Here is a 22,206-nt window from a genome sequence, read left to right on the forward strand (position 1 = left end):
ACTCCCCCTGATCTGTGGTGTTTATGCTGTGCTGAGCAGAGATGGCATGAGCTCTTTCTGCATCTCTGTGAGAAGGGAGGTGTGTGACCTGATGGCAAATCAATGGCTGACATCAGATGTTTTTTTAGTTTTATTTTTAAGAAACGATTTGGCAATTTCATTTTGCCACTTCCAAGTGCTTTGTTGTTTTGTTCCCTGCTCACTCAGCAAGGGATGCAAAATGCCATGAGCGGTGTGTGGTGGACCCAGGAGCATCTTCACATGGAGGATTTCTCTTTTCAGATTAAGTCAGTCATCTTAGTGGTGCCAGTACTTCTTCCCTTGCAGCCCAGCCAGTCCTCTCCCAGTTCTGAGACCTGCCAACTCGTATCCTACAGATCCAAGGGATTTGCAGACAACCACTGTCACGCAACACTCTTCCTTCATCCCTCCTGGATGCATGGCAGCAACACAGGAGACAAACTTGTGCACCAGGGGTGGTGACCTCCAGGGAAAGAGGTTGTCTTTGCAGAGAAAGAGATAGGATTCAGTCACAAGAGATGTGCACAATGTGTGCTGTGGATGCTTTTTCTCAGTTTGCATTCCAGCCCTGCCCTGCAGATACACTCAGAAAAGGCTGTGCTTCACCCAGGAGTGCTACTGACCACTGTTGCTCCTGTTTTTTCCACAGTCATGGACATCTGTCGGCTGCAGAAGGATGAGGGCACCTGCAGGAACTTTGTGCTGAAGTGGTACTACGACCCCGAGACCAAGAGCTGCGCCCGCTTCTGGTACGGCGGCTGTGGCGGCAACGAGAACAGGTTCAACACGCAGAAAGAATGTGAAAAACTCTGCATCTCTGGTAAGAAGGACTCAGACAAATCCCTGGCATTCCCGCTCTGCTGCGTGGGGTTGGACTCCTGACAATCACCTCGTTTATCTTCCCTCAGTATCCTGCATCAGAACCTTATTTATTCTTTCTTTCTCCACCAGGTACCATCAACCCTGGCGTGGTGACGACAATAGGGACATAGAGCCAGGGGCTGGCCAACACTTACCTCTGAGACAGCATCACTTTTGCCACCTTGCCCCTATAGAAGCTAAGGGTATAGACGACCTTGCACTGTAATATTTCATGCTTTTAACTCCCAAGCAAACCCTGAGGAGAGGGTTTTGCTACATGACCTATCAATATGGTGCTAAACTGTTTGTGGACTGAGTGCTACACGTGCCCGGGTTATATTGTATAGCTTCAACATTGCCAAATATTTACCTAAGTGCAGACTGTTATTGTCTCTCAACATGTCTCTAAATTAGCCTTCCCCCCCCCCCCTCCAATTCTGTCAGTCTGCCTATCTAAGGCACCGTAAAAATGAGTCAAAAAAACCCCAAGAATCGTAGTAATTTCACGGCAATTTGTTACCTGCTTGCTTTTATCCTTCTCATAACTGAGCGTAGCTTTACCGGGAGAGCTTTTGTGTAAGAGAGTGGCTGATTCTGATAAACAAGTAGTTCCATTTTCACTCTTCCTCTTTTATTTTTATTTTTCTTCTCCTTTTGCTGGATTCGATCTCAGACTAGATCTCTTGTATGCATTTGTACCACATGTGGCCAACCAAACTAGCAAGGAAAAGGAAGCAAAGTTTCCGAATGCAAATGCACTGCTGGGACCAAGGCCTCAGTTAACAAATCTTCAAATTGTGGTGTAGGATGCCTCTGGCATTCTTCTGATGCTGTATGTTTTATAAAATACAAAGCAAAGCAGTCTGGGGAGGGGGGAGCAGGGGGAGGGAGGGGGTTTTATTTTTATTGTGGATTCTGTGTCAGGAAGTCTATACAAAGAACTTTTAAATAAAGTCTAATGGAGGTTTTGAGAAACTTGTGGGTTTGTCTTTGTTGAAGCCAGTGTGGGTATCAACGGAATAATTTTCCAGGGTGTGGAAAACAATTTTTTGGGGTGGGGAGGGAAACCCACTGTGCCTCAAAGGGAGGATGGATGTAGTAAGGGTATTCAGGGGGAGAGCACTGAGAGGCTGCTGGCAACCTGGAGATTTCAAGCTTGGAAAAAAGGTAGAAACAGAGATATCTTGGTTGTAAAATCTCTGTCCTGAAGGAATTTAAACTCAGCTGGACATGGCATGGAGCAACTTGGCCTCAGCAAGTCCTGGGTGTCCCTTGCAACCTGTGTTACTCAATGCCCCCATATTTTCATCTGTCTCCTTAACTTTCCACAGCCATGATTTTTACCCTTCCTGTCCTTCTCTGAGCTCACCCAAAGAAGATTAAATTCCCAGAAACAATGCACATTTTTCCTGACCCTTCAAAAATCCCCCCTGAAAGCACGATGAAGATGAAAGTGGCCTCCCCACTGCACAGGGCAGCTCTGGCTGTGGGGCTTACAGCCTCAGTTTCCCTGAGCCTCCGTTGTTGTCCAAAGGCAGGGCTTGGTAACACTTCCCATGGCCTGCTGGAGGTGCCTGGATGGAGAAATGGAGCCTTGCAGAAGGCAACTGGAACACTAAAACCAGGGAATTGGTGAGGGAGAGCTAGGAGAGGGCATTGTCTTCTGGAGAACTGGGTTGCATTTATTAGATCTTGGAATGGAGACCCTTGCAATTCAGGGCTTATTCAGGTGTTCTTCCATGGGTCAGGGTGGGATTGCCGTCAGGAGAAGGCCACCTGGTGCTGTCCTGCTGCTTTCTGAAGCACTTCAGGCAGGCCCCCATGGGTCATGACAGGAGATGTCCCACATGTGTTGCACACACAACCATGCCTTTGGCAGCACCTCCCAGGAGGAGGATTTGCCTTCCACAACACCATTTGCAAGACTAAATTAAATCTGACAGCTTAGGCTCACTGTTCAGCGCTGCACAAGATCCACAGGGTTCCAAGGGCCTCACCCTGACTTCTCCAGGGCGCAAGAAGAGCTCTCAGGTCTGCTCTGGGCTTTGTCCTCGTGAGGATTTACAGTTCAGGCATCCCATTCTTGGCAGGAGGCGCAGCCCAGATCCCAAAACTTCCCGTCTGAGCCACTTGCGTGGGGACAGGGGACAGCTTGGTTTGCCAAGCCGTGGCAGCTGAGCTGGGGAAACTGCGCTGTTTATTTGGCACCTTCCCCCAGCACACCACAGGGGCTTCATTAGAAAAAGAGGGGAATGGGTGAATGTTATTTATTTATTATTTTTATAATATTTAAATATTGTATTTTTATTTGTGTTTTTAAAATATTATTTATTTATTTATTTATTTATTTACTTATTATTTTAGCTGGCTCTTGCACAGGGACTTGGGAGCCTGCCCTGCACCTCACCGTGCATCGGGCCCCCCCTTTTCTGCTTTCACGGGGTTTAAAAGCTGCACTTTGGTTAAAGCGATCCATCCCTCCATCCTCCCACCCCTCTGCAGCACGGGAGAGGTTTTCCCAATGCCTGCACCGCCTCTGTTTCCCGGGAAAGCTGCTTTCCATGGCCCGTGCAGCGCTCCAGGATGCCAGGGCGCAGCCCGAGGTTCCACAGCGCGCCGGGAGGAGAAGGAAGCTCGGGAAGGGCCGGGAAGGGGCCCCTCATCCCCTCCCATCCCCGGGCCCCACGAGGGGCTGCACATGGAAGTCATCTGCAGCTGGGAGTGCATCTGCCAGCGTGGCTGCGGGACCAGACCGGGAGTAAAAATAGCCCAGCCTGGCCTGAGCCACGCGCTCCGCTCCCGGCTGCTGGTGGGGAGCCCCGAGATCCACACCCTGCTGCTTTTGGGGTGGCCTCAGACCCCCCTTTATGCAGGATTTCTTCTCTAGACATCACCTCCTGCATCAAAAATGCCCCTGGCCTTGCTTCAAAAAGTACTGCCTCAGTCTTACACCCTGGCCCAGGAGGGGGACAGCAAGGCCATAAAAGCCAGACTCCAGCCTAGAATTTCCCCTCAAACTGAGGGCATGTTGTGAAGTAAAAAAGTGTCACTGGAATTGCTCTAAATCTCTGGAGTTTTCCAGAATTGGATCAGGAAAACCTTGACAAGGCTGGTGTAGGTTGAAGTGACCCTGCCTCCGGGACCTACATAAAGTCCAAGTGAGCCTTGAATGTAATGCTGTGTCTTCAAACCTGAGTGCTAATTCTGTCCCAATGAAAGAACCACAGAATGGTCTGGGCTGGAAGGGACCTTAAAGCTCATCCTGCCCCATGTGGGGCAGAGACACCTTCCACTATCCCAGGTTGCTCCAAGTCCTGTCCAACCTGGCCTTGGACAATGCCAGGAATGGGGCAGCCACAGCTTCCCTGGGCACCCTGTGCCAGGGGCTCAGCACCCTCACAGGGAAGAATTTCTTCCTAATCTCCAATCTAAACCTACGCTCTTTCAGTTTGAATTCACTCCCCCTTGTCCTGTCACTACATCTTCCTTGTATTGACCCTTCAGGACCTGAAGGGAGGTGGGTGAGGTACAGTCAGCAGAGCTACCAACCATCATTTTACCAGGGAATTTCCTCACGGAGCATTTCACAGTCAGGCTGCCCAGAGGAAGCCACAAAATCCTAACACTCCCTCCTACACTCATGCTTCCTCCTTAAAGTGTGATAGTGGACAGTCCCTGGGACAAACTATTACAAAGAATCACTGTCAAATCTCACTTTCTCCAGTCGAAATACAGAGGATTTTGGATTACTCTTCTGCCCTTGGAGACCAGAAAGCTACGAGCCCACTGGTGAAATCTCCAGGATTCAACCCTAGAGCACAGACGTAACCACTTATGCTGGGGTTGTAAAAATGAAGAGCAGGATGTGTCCTAGAGTTCAACATTGAAGCCAGACCCTTAAATTTAGGACAGCATCAGCATTTAAAGCTTGGTTAGGTTCCCTCAATGCTGCAGCTTTGCATTTAATCACAGCCTTCTAAGGAGACCTTTACAAGGAGAGGCAAAGTGGCTCTGACAAATTTTATTAGCCAGTATTAAATTTATTACATTAGTGAAAGAAGCCAGTCTAGAAGTCTACAGATGCCCAGATGTACCTGTCCAGATCTTTCCTGGGTTTTCCAGCAATGCCCTACACAGCCAGTGTTGACATTGCAAGGCCAGGAGTTCAAGGAAAATTAATTAGGACTGTATCCAAGTGCTTGAGCAGAGATGCAGATAAACTTGGAGCAGCTGAGCCTGCAGCAGAGGATCTTAGGATAACTGGGACAGAAACGTGGGCATTTCCTTGGCCAGGGGTCTTCTGCTTGCGGGGTGGAAATACTGCAACTCCCAACCCCAAAATCACTGGAGTAAAATGGAGATGATAAGGTAAAAGCAGGGGATTTGGAAGATGTTAGATTTTCTAGGTGCTCCATTGCTTTCTGCCTATGTTTTACAGCCATGTAAGTGTTTTGGGGGCAGAACAGTTGCTCCTGGGGAGCAACATCTGGCAGGGAGCTCACTGCAAGCGTCACTCCCATGAGTTGAGCTGAGCTGAGCATCATGGGTGGTTTTAGATCCCAAAACCTTAATCCATGATAACTTTAAACTTCTTAGGCCTGGCCCAGAGGCCGGAGATCACTCAAAATGGCAGCAGGCAGCTCTCGGGAGGCGCAGCCTTCCCAAAAGCAAACCCCGCGGCTCAGTGGGACGTGGCGGGATAAACAGCCCCAGCGAGAGCCGGGAGTGCGCTCCAGCTGCGGGATGATTTATGGGACAGCAGGAGCACGGCATTTTTTATTTTATTTTATTTTATTTTTTTCTGGTTAAACAGAGCAGATCCGAACCAGATGTGTAACCTTTATCTCCATTGCTGCGGAGAGAGACGGGGGAGCAGACAGGGGAGAGGGAAAGATGTTTGAGTTTCCATGAGCGGCCGCTCCGCTGCCTCCCAAAGCCAGCTCATGAAGAAAAATGAGCCCCAGCAGCCAGGAAACTTCGCTGTGCTGAACTCCGTGTTTTGTTTCTCCCTCCGTTGCCGCGGGGACCGCGCCGAAATAAAAGCGCGGCCGGCTGCGATGACCTCACCGTGCTGCTGCATAAAACCTGATATCATAAAGATATAACCCGGGCAGGGGGTTGAGGATGAGCCTTGTGCTGGGCTGGGAAGGGCAAGGGGGAGGGATGTGGGAGAGTGATGGGTGCTGCCTGGTGATCCCAGGGCCACCTGCGAGGAAAAGCTCTTGGGAAGGCTCTGCTGAGGGAAAACCACAAAATGGGGAGCTCTGTGTCCAGCTCTGGGGTCCCCAGGACAGGAAGGACATGGAGCTGTTGGAGCCAGTCCAGAGGAGGGCCATGGAGATGATCAGAGGGATGGAGCAGTTCTGCTGTGAGGAAAGACTGAAAGAATTGGGATTGTTCAGCCTGGAGAAGGCCTTGAGGTGACCTAATTGTGGCTGTCCAGTACCTGAAGGGAGCCTACAGAAAACAGGGAGAGAAACATTTTAGAAGGGCCTGGAATGACAGGACAAGGGGGAATGGCTTCAAATTGGCACGAATGAGTTCAAACTGAAAGAGATTAGATTTACATTAGATATTAGGAAGAAATTTTTCCCTGTGAGGGTGTTGAGGCCCTGGCACAGGTTGCCCAGAGAAGCTGTGGCTGCTCCATCCCTGGCAGTGTCCAAGGCCAGGTTTGTGAAAAACGAGGTTCACATATTTTTTATATAGCATTTAAAAAGTTTAATAGAAAGATAATTGCACTTATAACAGATTGGATGGGGCTTGGAGCAACCTGGGGTAGAGGAAAGTGTTCCTGCCCATGGCACAGGGTGGAACAAAGATGATCTTTAAGGTCCCTTCCAACCTGAACCATTCTATGATTCTCTGATTTCCAAGCTCATAGCTCCATGCCTTGCAGCCAGGGAAGCACTCTAGGAATAACACCCAGCTCTCACTCACTGAAAATTAGCTTCCAAATCTGGGATGAAAGCACCCCAATGTGCTGCTGAGGATTTCCTCTGAGATGGGAGTCTCCCAGTGAGCAAAGGCCAAATAAACCATTGCTCTTGAAAAAAGGCAGGAATTATTTGTTTTCTATTTTTTATATATTATATTGTATTGTATTTATGCCTTACAAATGGGCTCTGCAAGAGCATTGCAAATGAACTGAAGTGGAACTGAAAGGCCTGAAGGGAATAAAAGAAAAAAAAGAGGTTGTTAGGGACAGAATCAGTAGTTTGTTATTTCTAAAATACTCCTCTGGCTTTCCAGCAGTGATTAATTTGGCAGATGGGGAGGTTGCGTTGGAGGTTAATGAAAAAAAATTAGCCTTGCATTAGATTGACTGGAATATTGCAGAGGCCATGACACAGCCTTTGGAAATAAGTGGAGCACTGTGGCTGCTCCTCTATAGTGTTTGGATCCCAGGCTCCCCTGCTGCTTCCCTGCTCTAGCCCTTAGAACATCTTTCCATTTACTGATGGTAAATCTGGGGTGGCAGCATTTCCACTCACTGCCCAGCAGCTGAAAGCTTAAACTAGTGCCATTTGGAAAGGCAAGTTCAATATGCTCACTCACTGCTCAAATATTTACCCCTGGAATTCTGGTGATTTTGGGGGCAAGAATGGTTTTCTAAGTAAAAAAGTGTTAGAAGATGAATTTTGCAGCAAGAGGGTTACATACAGTGAGCCTGACCTTTCCCACAGCTCCACAGATCTCATGGCACTGCATTTTGCCCCAGTTCATGGTTTTTGGGTTTTTTTTTAAGCAACAAGGAATGAGAAATGATTTTGGAAAAGCCAAAATCCTGCCCTGGCTGGTGGGGTCCCTGCATGGTTCACTGGGTGAAACAACCAAATCCCTGGATTCCCAGTGTTCAGAGTTATGAAGGGGTGGATTTTGGATTAAACACCTGACAGTTTGATCCACAGCAAAAAGTTGGAGATCCAGAAGCTTTTTCCAAAATAAACACTCAAAATCCCCATCTGCATCATAATTCTCCTTCTTTTCTCTTTTTCCTTGGGCTTATAAAGCAGCTCAGCTCTGCAATGGATGCAGGTGGCCCCAGAATGTCAAGGGCATCATATTTAATGCTATTTCTCTCTTAGGTTGGATTATGGAATCCTATTTCTCCCCCAGGATGGAAACAGCCATGGGAGAAAGGCAGAAGGGCACCCCCAGAGCAGCCTGGAAGCTGCACCCCCTCTTCCTACCTTCAAAGCCTGCAGGTTGTAGGTGTCAATCTGGGATCAAAAGCAGCAAGTGGGCAATGGGAAACCTAAAAATGGAAATGATACCCTGAAAAACTACAGTGGACAAGCCCACCAGGTGTCTGAGAACAGCCACAGCTCCTCACACAGGGGTATGACATAGATGAAGTAAAGAGAATTAGAATTCTCTGCCCATTCTGGGACTATTTCTTGAAGTTGGCTAAGTCAGAGCATCCTCCCAACACAGCCCAAAGAGCCCCTTTTTGCCCCCTTCCCAGCAGGACAGGGCAGGTGAGCCGGGTTTAACACCCAAGTGCAAAGGCCTTGTTAAGTGCTAGAAAAATGCCAGCATCTTGGAAGAGCTTAGTGAGATCTGAAGTGTTTGGGATTAAAGCCAGCTCCAGGAAAGTGGGAGCTGAGTAAGGAAGGCAGGTGTGAAGGCTGTGCAGGGCATGGACCTGCAGGGATGGGGTTAATCTCAGATTAAACAGCCTGATGAGGAGATTGAGGTCAGACCTCGCTGAGGGCTTCAGCTCCTCCCAAGGGACAGCTCCCACCGCTGCTCCCTGTGACAGCGACAGGACCCAGGGAACGGCTGGAGCTGTGTCAGAGGAGGGTCAGGCTGGATATCAGGAAAAGGTTCTTCCCCCAGAGGGTGGTGGGGCACTGACCAGGCTCCCCAGGGCATGGTCACGGCCCCAGGGCTGCCAGAGCTCCAGGATGGGGTGTGGATATAGGGAAAGGGATGGTGACCCTTCCCAACCAGAGCTTGCAGCTGTCTCTTTGGGAACCAGCAACCAACGCCTCCATACCTGCACTTAACACTCCAGGTCTTTCTCCACTTTTCCATAGCTTTTTTAACCCCTCCATTTGACCTCTCTCCATTCAAAGCCCTCACTTTCAGCCCCCAGACCTGCCCCAGGTGTTTGAACATTCCTGGATTGGGAAGACTGTAAACTGCTCGTCCTTTCCACCCCTCCTCTCCTGCTGCTACAACAGGCAGCAGCTGGAATGCTGCCTCCTTTTATAATCTTATTTTTGGGAATAAGAAGGCAGTTTCACTTGCAGTCTGGAGCCAAGCTCCTTGCAAAAGAGCAGGCTGTACTCTGGTCAGCCCCGTGCATTGTCCCTACAGCTGTGTCCCATCCTGGGAACATCTGATGCTGGTGGTCACGTAAGAATGGGGAGGAGAACATCCCCCTTGCACATTTCCTTTGGCAGCCTGAGGCAGGGAATGCTTTTCCAAGGGGGCTGTGCTGATCCCTGGATGCCCATGAGGCAGTGTGGGCTCAAATCTTTTCCCATATGGATTTCTCTGTGCAGGGGCAGCTCATCCTGACTCACAGCATCACAGGAAGGTTTGGGTTGCAAGGGATCTTAAAGATCATCTAATTCCATTCTAATTTCCCTTACTACATGCCCCACAACTGTGCATCTCACCAAACCCCTCCAGGCATGCCAGAGGCAGGTGTGATGAATTTTCCCAGCCTCAGCAGCGCCATGGGAGGAGCCCACTGCCAAAATCCACCTCCTCCCCAGGAGTTTTCATCATGCCTTTGCTCCCTTGGTATTTCCAGCAGGCAGGGAAAGCTCCAAGCTACATTTCCAAGCTTTCAAACAACCAGAGGCACAAAGTAGCTAAAATAAGTTGGCGCAGCAGCAAATGTTTGAGCCTTCTCTCAGTTCTGGGGTACCACAGGGTGAAAAACCCTTTGGCAGGTGCAGAGTATAGAGGGTGAGCAGAAAGGACTTATATGTGTGGAAAATGCACCTCCTAAATGGCCACTTCCTCCTTCCCTACGTGTCCATTCACACCAGAAATCTCAGGAATTTCCATGGCAGCAGTCTCAGGAAATCTCTGCATTTCTCCCAGATGTCTCTACGATGGGACATCGATTGCACAAGAAGGTCTGAGAGCTGGGGAAGGTTGAGTCCAGAAAAAAAAGAGAGACAAAAATCCTGAACAACAACGCTGCTTGGAAAAAGCAGTCAGAAGTTTGAAGCACATCCAGACCACTACTCTGGAAATCAGGCTGAAAAGTCTTGTGACATCAGGCTCTCTCAGGAGGTCGCTGCTATTTCCCAGCTGTAAAGGCCTGGGAATGTTTCTAGCAGCCCATGTTTGACTTTGGAAGAGCTGGAAAAGACAATGCTGCAGTGGCCAAGCAGCAAATCAAAAAATCACTAAGGCTGGAAAAGTCATGAAGGTTGGAAAAAGGTCATCGAGTCCAACCTTGATCTCCACCTTGTCACCCAGCCCAGAGCACTGAGTGCCACATCCAGGCATTCCCTGAACACCCCCAGTGATGTGGGATCTACCACCTCCTTGGGAGCCCACTTCCAATGCCTGACCACCCTTTCCATGAAGAAACTCTTCCTGATGTCCAACCTGATCCTCCCCTGGAACAGCTTGAGGCCGCTTTCTCTACTCCTGTCCCTTGTTCTCTGGGAGAAGAGGCCAGTCCTCCCCTGGATCCACCCTCCTGCCAGGGATTTGCAGGCTGGCAATGAGCTTCCCGTTGATTGGCAAGCTCAGAACTGGGAAGCACAAACCACAAATGCTCTCCACAGGTCATGGATTTGCCCTGAAGGTCCAACAGGCCCTTGGCACTACAGTTTCACCCCCTCTGGCATCAGCAGAGAGCAGAGAGGTGGGAACTTTTGCTCTCAGGCACAACCGGCGCCTCTGAATTTCAAGCAGGGCATATTTGAGGAGATAAATATTTGCATATTTGAAACGGGCACACACTTATTCCAAGGAGCATTGCTTTTCCAATTTACAGATATGTTGGAAAGCCACTTGTAAATGGATTGAGATGGTTATCCCAAACAAGACAGCAGAATCCCTTTGCTTTTCCCTTGTACTCCTCCATCCAGAAGCTGGGGCTGACCCCAAGCTCAGACTGCAGCCAGCTTTTGCCATCCCTTCCCAGAGCCACAAACAGCACTTGGATGTCGGGATCAGCCCCCACAGATCCCAAATGTGGCCAGCACTGGGCTGAGCAGCGTCTCCCTGCCTCCCACGCAGATCCGGGATCCAGCCGGGAGCTGCATGAGCTCATGGCTGGGGTGTCGCCAGCCCGGGAGGGAAGGGACAGAGAGGGAAGGCAGCACAAGAAAAAGGACAATTAGAGAGAAAAAAAAAAGGAAGGGAAAGAAAAAAAAAAAAAGAGAGAAAAGAAAAAAGGAAAATGTGTATGTATTTAAATAAGGTGTGTAAAGGGAAAGGGTGAAAGGAGAGAGGAAATGGAAAAAGGAAAATGGGAAGTGCATATAGATATGAAAATAAATAAAAGGGAAAGGAGAAAGGAAGAAGGAAACAGTGAAAAGGGAAAAGGGAGAAGGAAAAAGGAAAGAGAGAAAGATAAAATAGGAAAAAAAAAATAAAGGAAAAAGAAAAAAGAAAGGAATGCCTTGAGGTTTTGAGCCCCTATGAATGCTTTGAGCCCTATGTCTATTGAACACATGGATGAGCACGGAAATCTCTGGAGCCAAGGGGCAGGAAGGGGACTTTTGGGATTTCAGGGACCTCTCTGCTCACTGGTGGACAGGCAATGACAGCAGCACTGGCTCAGACAACGAGGGATGCAAGGAAATAACCCATCAGTGGAGAGCCAAGTGTTTTTAGAGACCCTGTGTGGCTGGGCTTCCCTCTGGGCTGGTTAAGACAAGGGGATGATTTGTGGCTGCGAATCCCTGTGAGAGAGTTGGAAGAGGTCCCTTGTTGATGTTATGGCTGCTGTCCCTGCTCTGGTGGAAAAAAAAAGAGACTTTTGTCAACAGCCCCAGCAAGTTTAATCCTCCTGAGATCACCATCATCTGCTCTGGTTCCTGCACACGTGGGATGGCATCGTGAAGCAGGATCCCATGGGAAAGCCTATGGGGCAGCTCATCCTCTACCTCTCCACACCACAGCCAGGCCATCCAGGGAAGAGCACCATTGCATTTCCTAGAAAAATTCTACAGATTTGGCAGAAATGTGATTCTTGTGAGCTCATCTATCAAAACCCTACCTGCCCTACCTTGGTACTCCAGCAGTCCTCACCCCACCTCAGGATAAACCTCAGCCACCCTCTGGCAATTGGGAAAACACCTGCAAGACAGAATTTTATCTGTACTCTCCCTGTGGGAGCCAACTCAGGCGACACCCATGGAGGGGGATTGTACACCCAGAGCCAGCAAACAAAACCAATGATGCCAACACAGAGGGACTGAGAAAAACCCAACCCTTGTGTACCTACAACCCAGCTGCACTGTGATTTTTCTGGTATGATTTTTATGAGCCAGGCAAGGTAGAAAAGGAGATCTGTAGTGAAATCAGAAAGTACCTTGGACTTTATTAGCATATCAGATTAGCATCTGATAGCCAGGATGCCTTGGCAGGAATAAACACAGCTTTGAAGATTGCAGGAAGATTAAGTCAGGTCTGGCACAGGGACAAGATTGAATCGATGTTGAAATATGCATATGTTTGTTTTTATGTTTGTATGATGTTTAACCCTGTCATTGTAGCCTTCCTATAGTAGTATATAAGCTTATGTAGCCCACAGTAAAAGCAGATTCTGATCATGGAGTCACTTGTCCCCATCTCTCTTCATCACCAACAGAGATCTTTCTCCCAAAACCCAGTCTGCTAATATATTGATTGTGAGGAGTGAGGCTCAAGCATATTTGAAGCCTTCTCCCATGGGAGTGGGACTCAGAGATGTGCTGTGGGGGGCTTGGGGTGGAGTAAGGGGCTGATTCTCCATGCATCCCCTGCAGGCTTGTGATCCTACCCTAAAGTGGGAGACTGGCACTGGGATGGGGCTTTTCCATCCTTCTTCCCTCAACTTTGCAGCTTTCTGCCCACGCCTTTGTAACTCACAGCGTTCCCAAACTATCCCAGTCCTTAACCAGGCTGCTAAATGAGCTTTGATTCCTATTCAATCCTACCAACGTGGCTAATCCTCAGGAAACAAGCCAGTAACTCCTCCAGCACTCCGAGCCCTTGGCCCTGCTGTTTTCCAGAAATGCAGGGGTTGGTACTGGCTGATCCAAGGCAGAAATTCGAATCATTTCCTTCAATTAGTATCTTTTTCCTTTACTTCACTGACACAATTTTCTGCAGAGAGCTTTTCTGCAGCATGCGGTGTCTCGTGTTTTACAGGGACGGCCAAACACCACCTTGAAACAGCCCAAGCTGGGCTTAAAGAAACTCAGCACTTTCTAGTAATACTTAATCTAATAATACCTTAATATGGGAAAAACCTCAAGCTTTAATTTAACTTTGCACCCTCTAATTCCCTGGGGCCTTTACCAAAGGAGAAAACTGCTTGTCCAGAATTCCTCTTCTATCTCTCAGCAGCACGGGGCTGGCTCAAAGCGTGTCCTCAAAAGCTTTGCTCTTTGGCTGCTTTCCCTGTCATTTTTTCAGATGAAACAATATTTTGCAGCAAATCAAAGCCAGGCATGAGAGCCCGACTTTCCTGGCAGACACTTGGGGTGTGAAGCTGGCAGGTAACTGCACTCTGCTGGGCTGTGCTGGATGAAACACTCCCATCCTACTTCTGATCCCACCCAGAACTGAAAACCGGGATCAGCCCTCCCTTTGCAGACAGGAAAAAACAAGTTTTTCCATGAAACAGCTTTGAAGCAAGCAAATCAGTGAAAAGCCTGACTGCCACGCTTCTCATGGGGGCAGGAAAATTCCCAAACCGTGAGGAGACGGGGGAGATGCTGGGCTGGCAGCAAGATTTCCCAGTTCCTTCCCCATCATGGCCACAGATAAGAACCAGGCAATCCCCAGGGATGTGTTACCAACGCCAGACTGATGGGTGAAGGAGTCAAACATCCTGCAGTGGGGAATGGCATGGCTTGGAATCTCTCACTGTAGGTCTGAATGTCACCCTGGTACACACCTCTCTTCCCACCCATGCAAAAGATCCCGTTTCACACCACTGCAAAACTGAGCTTGCATTCTCTGGTGGCTGGAACAGACTGACTCAGCTCAGCTTTCATGTTGCCAAGTGTGTAACAGCACAACAGTCCTGCAAAGGCCTTTAAAATTCTTTAATTAATACTTCATTCATTTAAAATTCATTAAAATCCTGCTCCTGCCCAGAGCCATGTGGGTGCCGCTCAGTTGCACCTTTGCTGGGCACTAACTATAGCAGGGCTGACAAGTGTTGCTGAAACACACCAGCTTTGCCCCAAAATCCTGTGTGAGAACCAAATTCTCTCTCCTGACTCCTTATCATCCTGCTTTCCCATAAACACAGCAGCTGCCCCTTCACTTCCACTATCATCAAACAGCAGCAAGGATAAGAAGAAATTTATTTCCATGGGAGCCTGATCTTATTCTGGCAATCACCAGGGTAAAAAAGAAAGACCTCAGGGAGGTGTGATGGTCACTCAGTGACTAATGGTAGTTGGCTGGAGCCCTCCACCACCCCAGTGCAGAGAAGCAATGCCCCATCCTTGCTTTAGAGCACCACTTGCTTCTGTAAAAGCCGCTTTTATAGCACTTGATGGCTCAATAATCTTTCCTCACTTATTTTTCTGCTGAGATTATGTTATTGAGTGGTTTATTTGCCTGGCACAAAATGCTCACGCAAAGTAAAAAACCAAAACAAGCCAAAACTAATTTTTCTATTTCTATATTTACTTTTTGGCCACATGCTCCCAAAATAACAGTTTTGGATCCCTTGGGTGGGGACTGTTTGTTGTTACAGGTTCGTGCAGCCCTGAATGCACACAGGGACATCCTGCCCCGAGGCTGAGAGGGCCACAGGACCAACAAATCTCTGCCATCAAGGGGGGAAGATGGCACAGCTTGACCACAGTGTGGGACAGGACTGCCTCAAATGAAGGGCAGCTGGGTGGATTCCAGAAGGGAAACCCAAGGGTTAGGAGATGGACGGTGAGCAGCACGGATGGTGCTGCTGATGGTGCCAGTGACCATCTAAGCACTGCAGGAAACCTTCCCCCAGTTCAGCCTCCTCATCTGAGGGATTGGCAGTGGGCAGAAAGCTGTCCAGGGAGTGGAGTAACATGGATTTTCTGGGTCCCTGTTTGGGACCACATTACTAAAGTAAGAGGAGGTGATGCTTGGCCTTTTCCTGGCTGGTTTTGCCTTTCCTTTCAGCACATTCCAGAGCTTTCTGCAGTGTTTGCTGTGGCCTGAGCTGAGTGCAGCTGGAGCCAAGCCACTGGCTTGGAAGGTGCAGAGGTGGGACTTGGTTTAACACGGAAGTGACAGGGTGGTGTTTTTAGAAGCCTTCCACTGTTTTTTAGGAAAACATGGACGAAAGGCAATTCCTGGGCCAGCATCAAGGGATACTGGCACATTCCTCCAGTCACCCCCAAAGGTCTCTGGAAGAGCTCAGGAGAATTCAGCCCCAGGAAGGCCAGCATGTGGCTCCTACAAGCAAGGTCAGGCTTGTCTCAATGCCTTGGCATTCCCCAGCATCACCAGGGAGAAAGGACAGAGGGAAATTTCTAATAAGCACTGACTGCAGGTTTTTAGAGCAGAGACTCTCTAGAGTCACTAAGCAATGCAGAAGGGAGATACCTACTTTATAATGTCTGTGACTTCACTGTCAATGCCAGCCTTTTCTTAATTTTTTTCTTAAATTTCTTAATTTTCAGGTTGCTGATGAAGTCTCCCAAGGCTGCACTGTGCCAGACAACCCAGCTGGGAGATGCTGGACCAGCAGTTTCCATTGTATCCAGCTTTTTTCCCTTTGTATTTACCCTTTGCTCTTGCTGCTACTTCTGACCAGTACTGGGAAGGGCTAGATGGCTTTTGTCCCCTGAATTTTGCCTGAGGTTTCTCATTTTCATCCAATGTGCAAAAACCCCACCTATTTCATACGAGAGGCCTCAGCATTTCCTTCAGCCCCTGAACCTCTCACATGATTGCACTGGCACAGAAACCAGAAAAGTTTAGTCATGGTCTCTGTCCACCCTGTGCAAAGGAGGACAGAAATGAAAACAACCCCATTCAAAGCCAGTTGGGGGACTGAATCCCAGCCCAGGGCTAAGGAGCTACGGACACAATTAGCCCAGGAATCCCATTAGCCACACAACCACTATTTCAGTTAAATAAAAGGAACCAACAATTCAAAAAACCTAAAGTTTCAGGCCTGTGATCAAATAAGAAGACCCCACAAGTTGAGGAGTTTTAAAAGAAGTTTGTGTTATTGAGTATTTCCCAGTTTTCCCAATTTCCATGAGCTTTGCCTCAAGGAAATGGCAATGATACTCCCTCCCTGCAGCAGCTGGTGCTGGAGATCTCATCTCCCTCTGGTCTTCTCCTCCAGCCTTGCCACTGCCCCTCAGGAAGCTGTGCTTCCACCTCTGCCTCAGCTCTTACAAAATAAAGTAAGTCAAATCTCAGGAAAATCCTGATATTGCCTTAAAAATAGTAGTTTTAAGGAAAAATTGGTGTCATCTTTGTTCTGCTTGTTCCTGTGGGCACTAGGGGTTTCATGCTGAAACTCACCAGTGAATCCTTCCCCAGGAGGACTGGAAACTCCCCAAAAGCTGGCATTTCAGGGCAGATCCCAGAGCTGTGTATGAAAAGCAGGCAGCTCCACAATCCATGACTGCTGCGGCTTTCCCTCTCATTTTTCTTATTTCTAAAAGAAGAAACTGAGTAAAAGAAAAGCTGATTAAATATTTCCCTTGGTTTTGAAGCAGAAATTTCTACTTTGTCTGTTGACACCACCTGAACCAGTCACTGCTGAAGGAGGGCTGAAATCAAGTCTTTCCATGGAGCAAGGGCAGGGAAAATTCAGGCTTCCCAACAACTTCCCCATCCCTCCAGCTCCATGTCCAGGTCATTGTGCTGGAAGGCAAGGCTGCAAATATCCACTGCATCAACAGCTGTGGACTGAAGGCAATTTTCACAAATTCTGTAAAAAAAACCTGCTTTTTGAATGCCTTTGAAGGTCTTGAAGAGCTTCAGTGAGCCACATGGAGGGTCAGACTACAGGAGGTGTAAGAGGTGGGTGAGAGCTGGGGGGACTAACATGGATAAAATGCCAAGCTGAGCTAGACACCACATGAGGCATCACAAAAGAGAGGAGTTCTGCTCCAACAAGAGGTTCACATGGATCATCAAGGATCTTTTGGGAAGAAAATGAGCGAGAGAGAAAATTCTGGAGTGATCAGTGGGCAAGTCATGATCGGAGAGAACAAATGAATGTGGGGAGAAGTTCACTGCAAAACAAGAGCTTGCATTGGTCAAAATGATGGGGAAACTTACACAGAAGGAGAAGCAATCCAAATCCCTAGCCCTTAAATGGATAAAAATGCTGGGAGATACATTGGAAACAACAGCAGGACAGATGCTGTCCACAAGCTCTGGCAAGGCAGAGACTGCAGGATTGATGAGCTGTGGGCAAGACACTCTGCTCCTTCAAGGACATCTGGGAGCAACTGGTGTCCAGAGCTACTGCTAAACAAACATGCCATCTGACTAAATAACTCCTATGGAAAAACTTTCAGGATACAATCCAGCTGTGGCCATTTAAGGGGGAAAAAACAAAAAAAAAAAGAAAGATAAAAATTGTGGGAGCAGAACACAAGCAGCACCTCAGGTCTCAGGAAGGTCACAATCCCCAAAGCCTTGGGGCAGGGCTAAATGGTAAGTGTAGTTAAAACTAAAATCAAAACTAAAATCAAAATAAACCTGCAACCTTAGAATCCCAAGCAGAGGGAGGCTGCATGCTCCTCTGGATGGAATGATGGATCATTCCCAGGGTGAGGAGTCCCATGGTGTATTTGGGTTTCCTCCACTGGCACCTACCAGTGCCAGTCGTTTTCCCCACACTGCACAGATGGACCTTAACTGCTCTCCCCTTTCAAAGAACAGTCTTATGCTGCTTAACCATGCAAATAAACCCCAAATATAGGATTTTACAAGTTCCCATTTTAAGTTGTGCTAGCAACACGCCTGAAACATTCAAGCCCTAGGGAATCTAACCAGAAGAGGCTGGATCCCAGAAAACAGCAGCTTCTTTTCAAGGAAGATACATTATTTAGGTTGAAAGTTACACCAGAGGGATTTTGTAGGGTGCAAAGGGCCCTGGTATTTGTCAGATCTATGGCAGACAGTGCTGTTCTCCTTCCCTTGGGCACTGTGGGGGCAAGGGACACTCTGCAGTCACTGCCACCCCCTTGTGCTCTTGCCCCAAGTCCTCAGCCAGGAACAGCATATGGGGATATTGCCATGTTAGGAAGTGAACTGTTACTTCAGTTCTTCTGGCCAACACCAATTTGTGCAATTTGACACTGATGAGGGACAGAGCCTTTGCACAACACACTCCACTGTCTCCAGCACTTTCAATTTTCAGCAGATCTTCCTGTCACTTTGTGCTCAGTGGTGGTTGTTTAGAGTACTTAGAAAGGCAAGATGCAAGGACTAGTGGAAAGTGTACCTGTTCAGGGCTTGTAAGAAGATGATTTTTAAGGTCCCTTCCAACCCAAACGAGTCTGTGATTCTATAATTTCAAAACCATCCTCTGAAAAAATATTGTGGGGATGTAAAATATTGCTTTGAAGCATTTCCTGACTGGTAAAGGACATGGCTTTGATCTGGGCTGCATCTAAACAAACCAGCCCTGTGGGGCAAGAGTTGGCAGAGCCTTCCTAACTGGATTCCTCCAACTCCCTAACACTGGACGAGCTGGGCTGTCCCAAGGCACCTCTGAAGAGTGGCAGCACAGGACATGTGGTGTGGTGGGACCATCAGAGATGTGCTGCTCTTCTTCCCCTCAACATGGAAGGAAAATTGCTCCCATCACCCAAAATATTCCGGCAGCGGATGTGACTTCCAGGCCACCGGTACCACCGAGCTTGAGAAGAACTGTCCATCACTTAACACACTGCCCATAATGAGCCCCTGAGAGCCCATGCTCAGCCCCAGGCATATCAGGAGGGAGGGATAAAGGGCTGGAAGCTCTGGGATGAGGCTGTTTGGAGGTAGGACATCCACTCTTGGCCCGGCAGGGCAGGCACTTTGATCTCTCTGTGAATGCATTAATGTGCAGAGCGGAAATATCTGGTGGTCAGCTGGGACAACATACAGCACAGCTGGGGACCCCAGAGGAATCTCAGGCTTTCTGAACTCCTCTAAACACTTCCTTCTTCCCCCCGCTTCCCCCCCAGTACTCCACTTGGGTTTTTTTCCTAAAAAGTGTTTCTTTTCCCAGGGAGAGATATCAAATTCATGATGTAATAGCTTGTGGTGAGGGCTGCTCCTTAAGTCAGTGCAGCCAGAGAAATATGAAAAACCATACAAAAAGTGTCTTTAATAAAATCAGTTTTCTCTCACTCAGCACAAAGAACTGATCTTTAAATCCAAACTCTGCCTTCAGATACATTAACTCCAAATTTGCAAACATCATTTGTATGTACCCAGATAATTGTGCCTGGCTTAAAACAAGAAGTTTTGCATTTTTTACTGCTTTGCTGAAGAAGTTCTTCCCTGTGAGGGTGCTGAGGCCCTGGCACAGGGTGCCCAGAGAAGCTGTGGCTGCTCCATCCCTGGAATTGTCCAAGGCCAGGTTGGACAGGGCTTGGAGCAACCTGGGATAATGGAAGGTGTCCCTGCCCATGATAGGGGATGGAATGAGATGAGCTTTGGGGTCCCTTCCAACCCAAATAATCTATAATTTTGTGATTCATTTTATTATTAACGCACAAGTCAGCTGCCCAGGAGTTGGGCTGGCCATTACCAACCTGAAAAGAGAAATTAAGATATTACAGAGTCCTTCAAAGTTCTGTAAGTTAAATGCCCATCTAAGCTACATGTGCAGGACTCTGCAACTGGTGGAAAGAGAAAGAAGCAGCCCCACAGAGTGAGTCAGTCTTTCCAAGGATAGGTGGAAGGAATTCATACTTGAGCCAGCTTGCCATTCCCTTGGGAAGACAAATCACACTTAGCAGGTTTTTATGTTTTTATCCCAACAATACAGTAATTTCCAGGAACCTTTTGCCCTTTTTTTTTGCAACATCTGCAATGTCTTTGAGAGCCTTCTGGAAGAAAGGGCCTCTTATCCACGTAGGCCATGAGTCATTTGGAGGAAAGGGAAGCCCCTTGGACGTGGGGGTGTGGCTGGTTCACAGGGCTGCTTGGAAATCTGGAAAAGCCATAGGCAGCTGTGGGCATGGCAGTCCATGCAGGGACTGGGAACAGTGAACAGTTAGGTCCTGAGCCAAACCAGGGCAAGACTTTTGCCCAGGTCTGATGACCAGGTCTGTGAGCCAAGGGAGGAACTTGACAGAAATGTCACCAGAATGACAGCCATGGAAATTGCTGGCAAAAGGCACAGAGCCAAAGGAGTGGAAAGAAGGGAGAAAGTCCCCACAGAGTCTATCCCATGTACTCCTTTCCCATCAGCAAGTGGATATTTAATAGGCTGGGGACAGCTTGGCTTTTCCAACCTACTCCTTTCCATCCCTTGCAGAATACCACAGGCTTCCCTTAATTCAAGCTTTCCTGACAGAAATCATAAGTTCAGGCTACATGAGAACACTGGAACTGAGGTTTCAGGGCACCCAGAATCTTGCACAGAATACAGACTTTGCCAGGCTGAGGACTCAGAATGCCTGTGCCAAGGTATTTCAGTTACATACAAGATTTGGGAGAAAAAGCCAGATTTTTGGATGAAGCTCTTGCATTTCTAGAGGCCTGGAAAACCTGCAAATGGCCTCTACAAGGTCACTTCTGGACACTGGGAGAAGGAAGTGGCAGGGAGCAGTGACTGCCCTGGGTTTGTGGCTACATGAGAATTATATTTTCCAAGAGATAAACACATCTCTCTATCACTGCTGGTGGTCCCCACCCCAACAAGCAGTTCAAGGCTGTTGAATGGCAAGAGGTGAAGAGACAAACCACAGGGCTGGGTGGGCCATCTGAAATGAGATTTTCAGCCATCCTTATCTCTGGTTCCTCATCGCGGTGAAAACAAGGGTGCAATAGCATCAGGAAAGGCTTCCCATGCCCAGGGACGTGTGTGTGACTCACATATGAAGTGTCTGGGGCATACATTTTCTGCAAGATGTGGTCTTTTGCATGCTGGCAACATCTCAGTGGTGTGAAGAAGAGGGTGGAAAGTGAGCCAAAAGCACTGGGCCATGTGCAAAAGAAAGCAGTATCATGGATTTCTCTCTTGGGAAAAAGAAAACCCCAACAAAACCCATCTCAAGAGGCTCCTTGGGTGAAGACAGCCCTGGCCAGCTGACATCCTGTGCAAGTCCTTGCCTTCTCCTCAGATTAAATACCTCTGGCTCCAATCAGAAATAATGTTTGAACCTAAGAAACACCAAAAAAAAATCTAGGACTTAGTCTTTGAGGGTTAATTACTTTGATAGAAAAGTATCTTTATAAAAATAAAATAGTTGTCCCTGGGAGCACTGGAAAGATGTGGATAAGTGTCTTTATGCAATCCACTAGCATGAATTACTTCTTTGTGGCTCAAAGAGCAATCTCCAAAGCTAAAACTGGTGTTTTTGTCAGGATAAATTCCTCTTGGCTTTGAATGGGAGCTCCAAAGAGATGGAGAGGTCTATTTACTCGTGTCACTTGACCTCCTGTTTCTCCAGGGTTTTGTTCACAGAACCCTGCTCCAATGGATTTGCTTTGAACAGCACATCAAAAGAACTGTTAGTGAAGAAGTTAGAACTGTATTTGGTTGCAGAGAAAACTTTTTCCTAGAAAGCTCAAGGAATGCTGAATAAACCCAACAACCCCAAACAACACAAAGTACGGAATAGCTTGGCCCAAACATTTGGGAGGTGACACTTGAAGGAAGCAGCCCCTGGCAAGCTGGATGTTAGGATGTTACCTTAAAGCAGATTATTCTAAGCCTGGGTAGCTGCAATATGGGCAAAAGCTGGAGGATGGACTGCATTTCTCACTACATGGAAAAGGCAAGCCCTTTCCTAAGATCTTTTACTTTAGAATCTGCTTTACATGTAGCATCGAATGCTCCTGAAACAGCAAAGACATCACAAAGCAGAAAGGCCAGTCTGAAATGTCCCCAGACTCACAGATTTCCATGGGACTGGGTGGGGGGGTTCTCCTTGAATAAAGGAATAGCTGTTTAATAAGCAATTAGAGCTCTTTGAGAGCTGCAAACCCAAA

The 22,206-nt window shown here is 47.9% G+C and overlaps 1 protein-coding gene across 4 annotated transcripts in view; it reads left to right on the forward strand.

The window, feature by feature from the left end:
* COL6A3 (collagen type VI alpha 3 chain) overlaps positions 1-1,357 on the forward strand; it is a 57,702-nt gene extending 56,345 nt beyond the window's left edge. For all 4 annotated transcript variants that reach the window (XM_058839748.1, XM_058839745.1, XM_058839746.1 and 1 more), the window contains 2 exons: positions 671-841; positions 973-1,357. In XM_058839748.1, the coding sequence (XP_058695731.1) occupies positions 671-841; positions 973-1,013 (212 nt within the window). In that variant the 3' untranslated portion in view covers positions 1,014-1,357. The remainder of the gene's footprint in view (positions 1-670; positions 842-972) is intronic.
* The last annotated feature ends 20,849 nt before the right edge of the window (positions 1,358-22,206 follow it).

Source organism: Poecile atricapillus, chromosome 5 (assembly GCF_030490865.1).
Source record: "Poecile atricapillus isolate bPoeAtr1 chromosome 5, bPoeAtr1.hap1, whole genome shotgun sequence".
Taxonomy (NCBI): Eukaryota; Metazoa; Chordata; class Aves; order Passeriformes; family Paridae; genus Poecile; species Poecile atricapillus.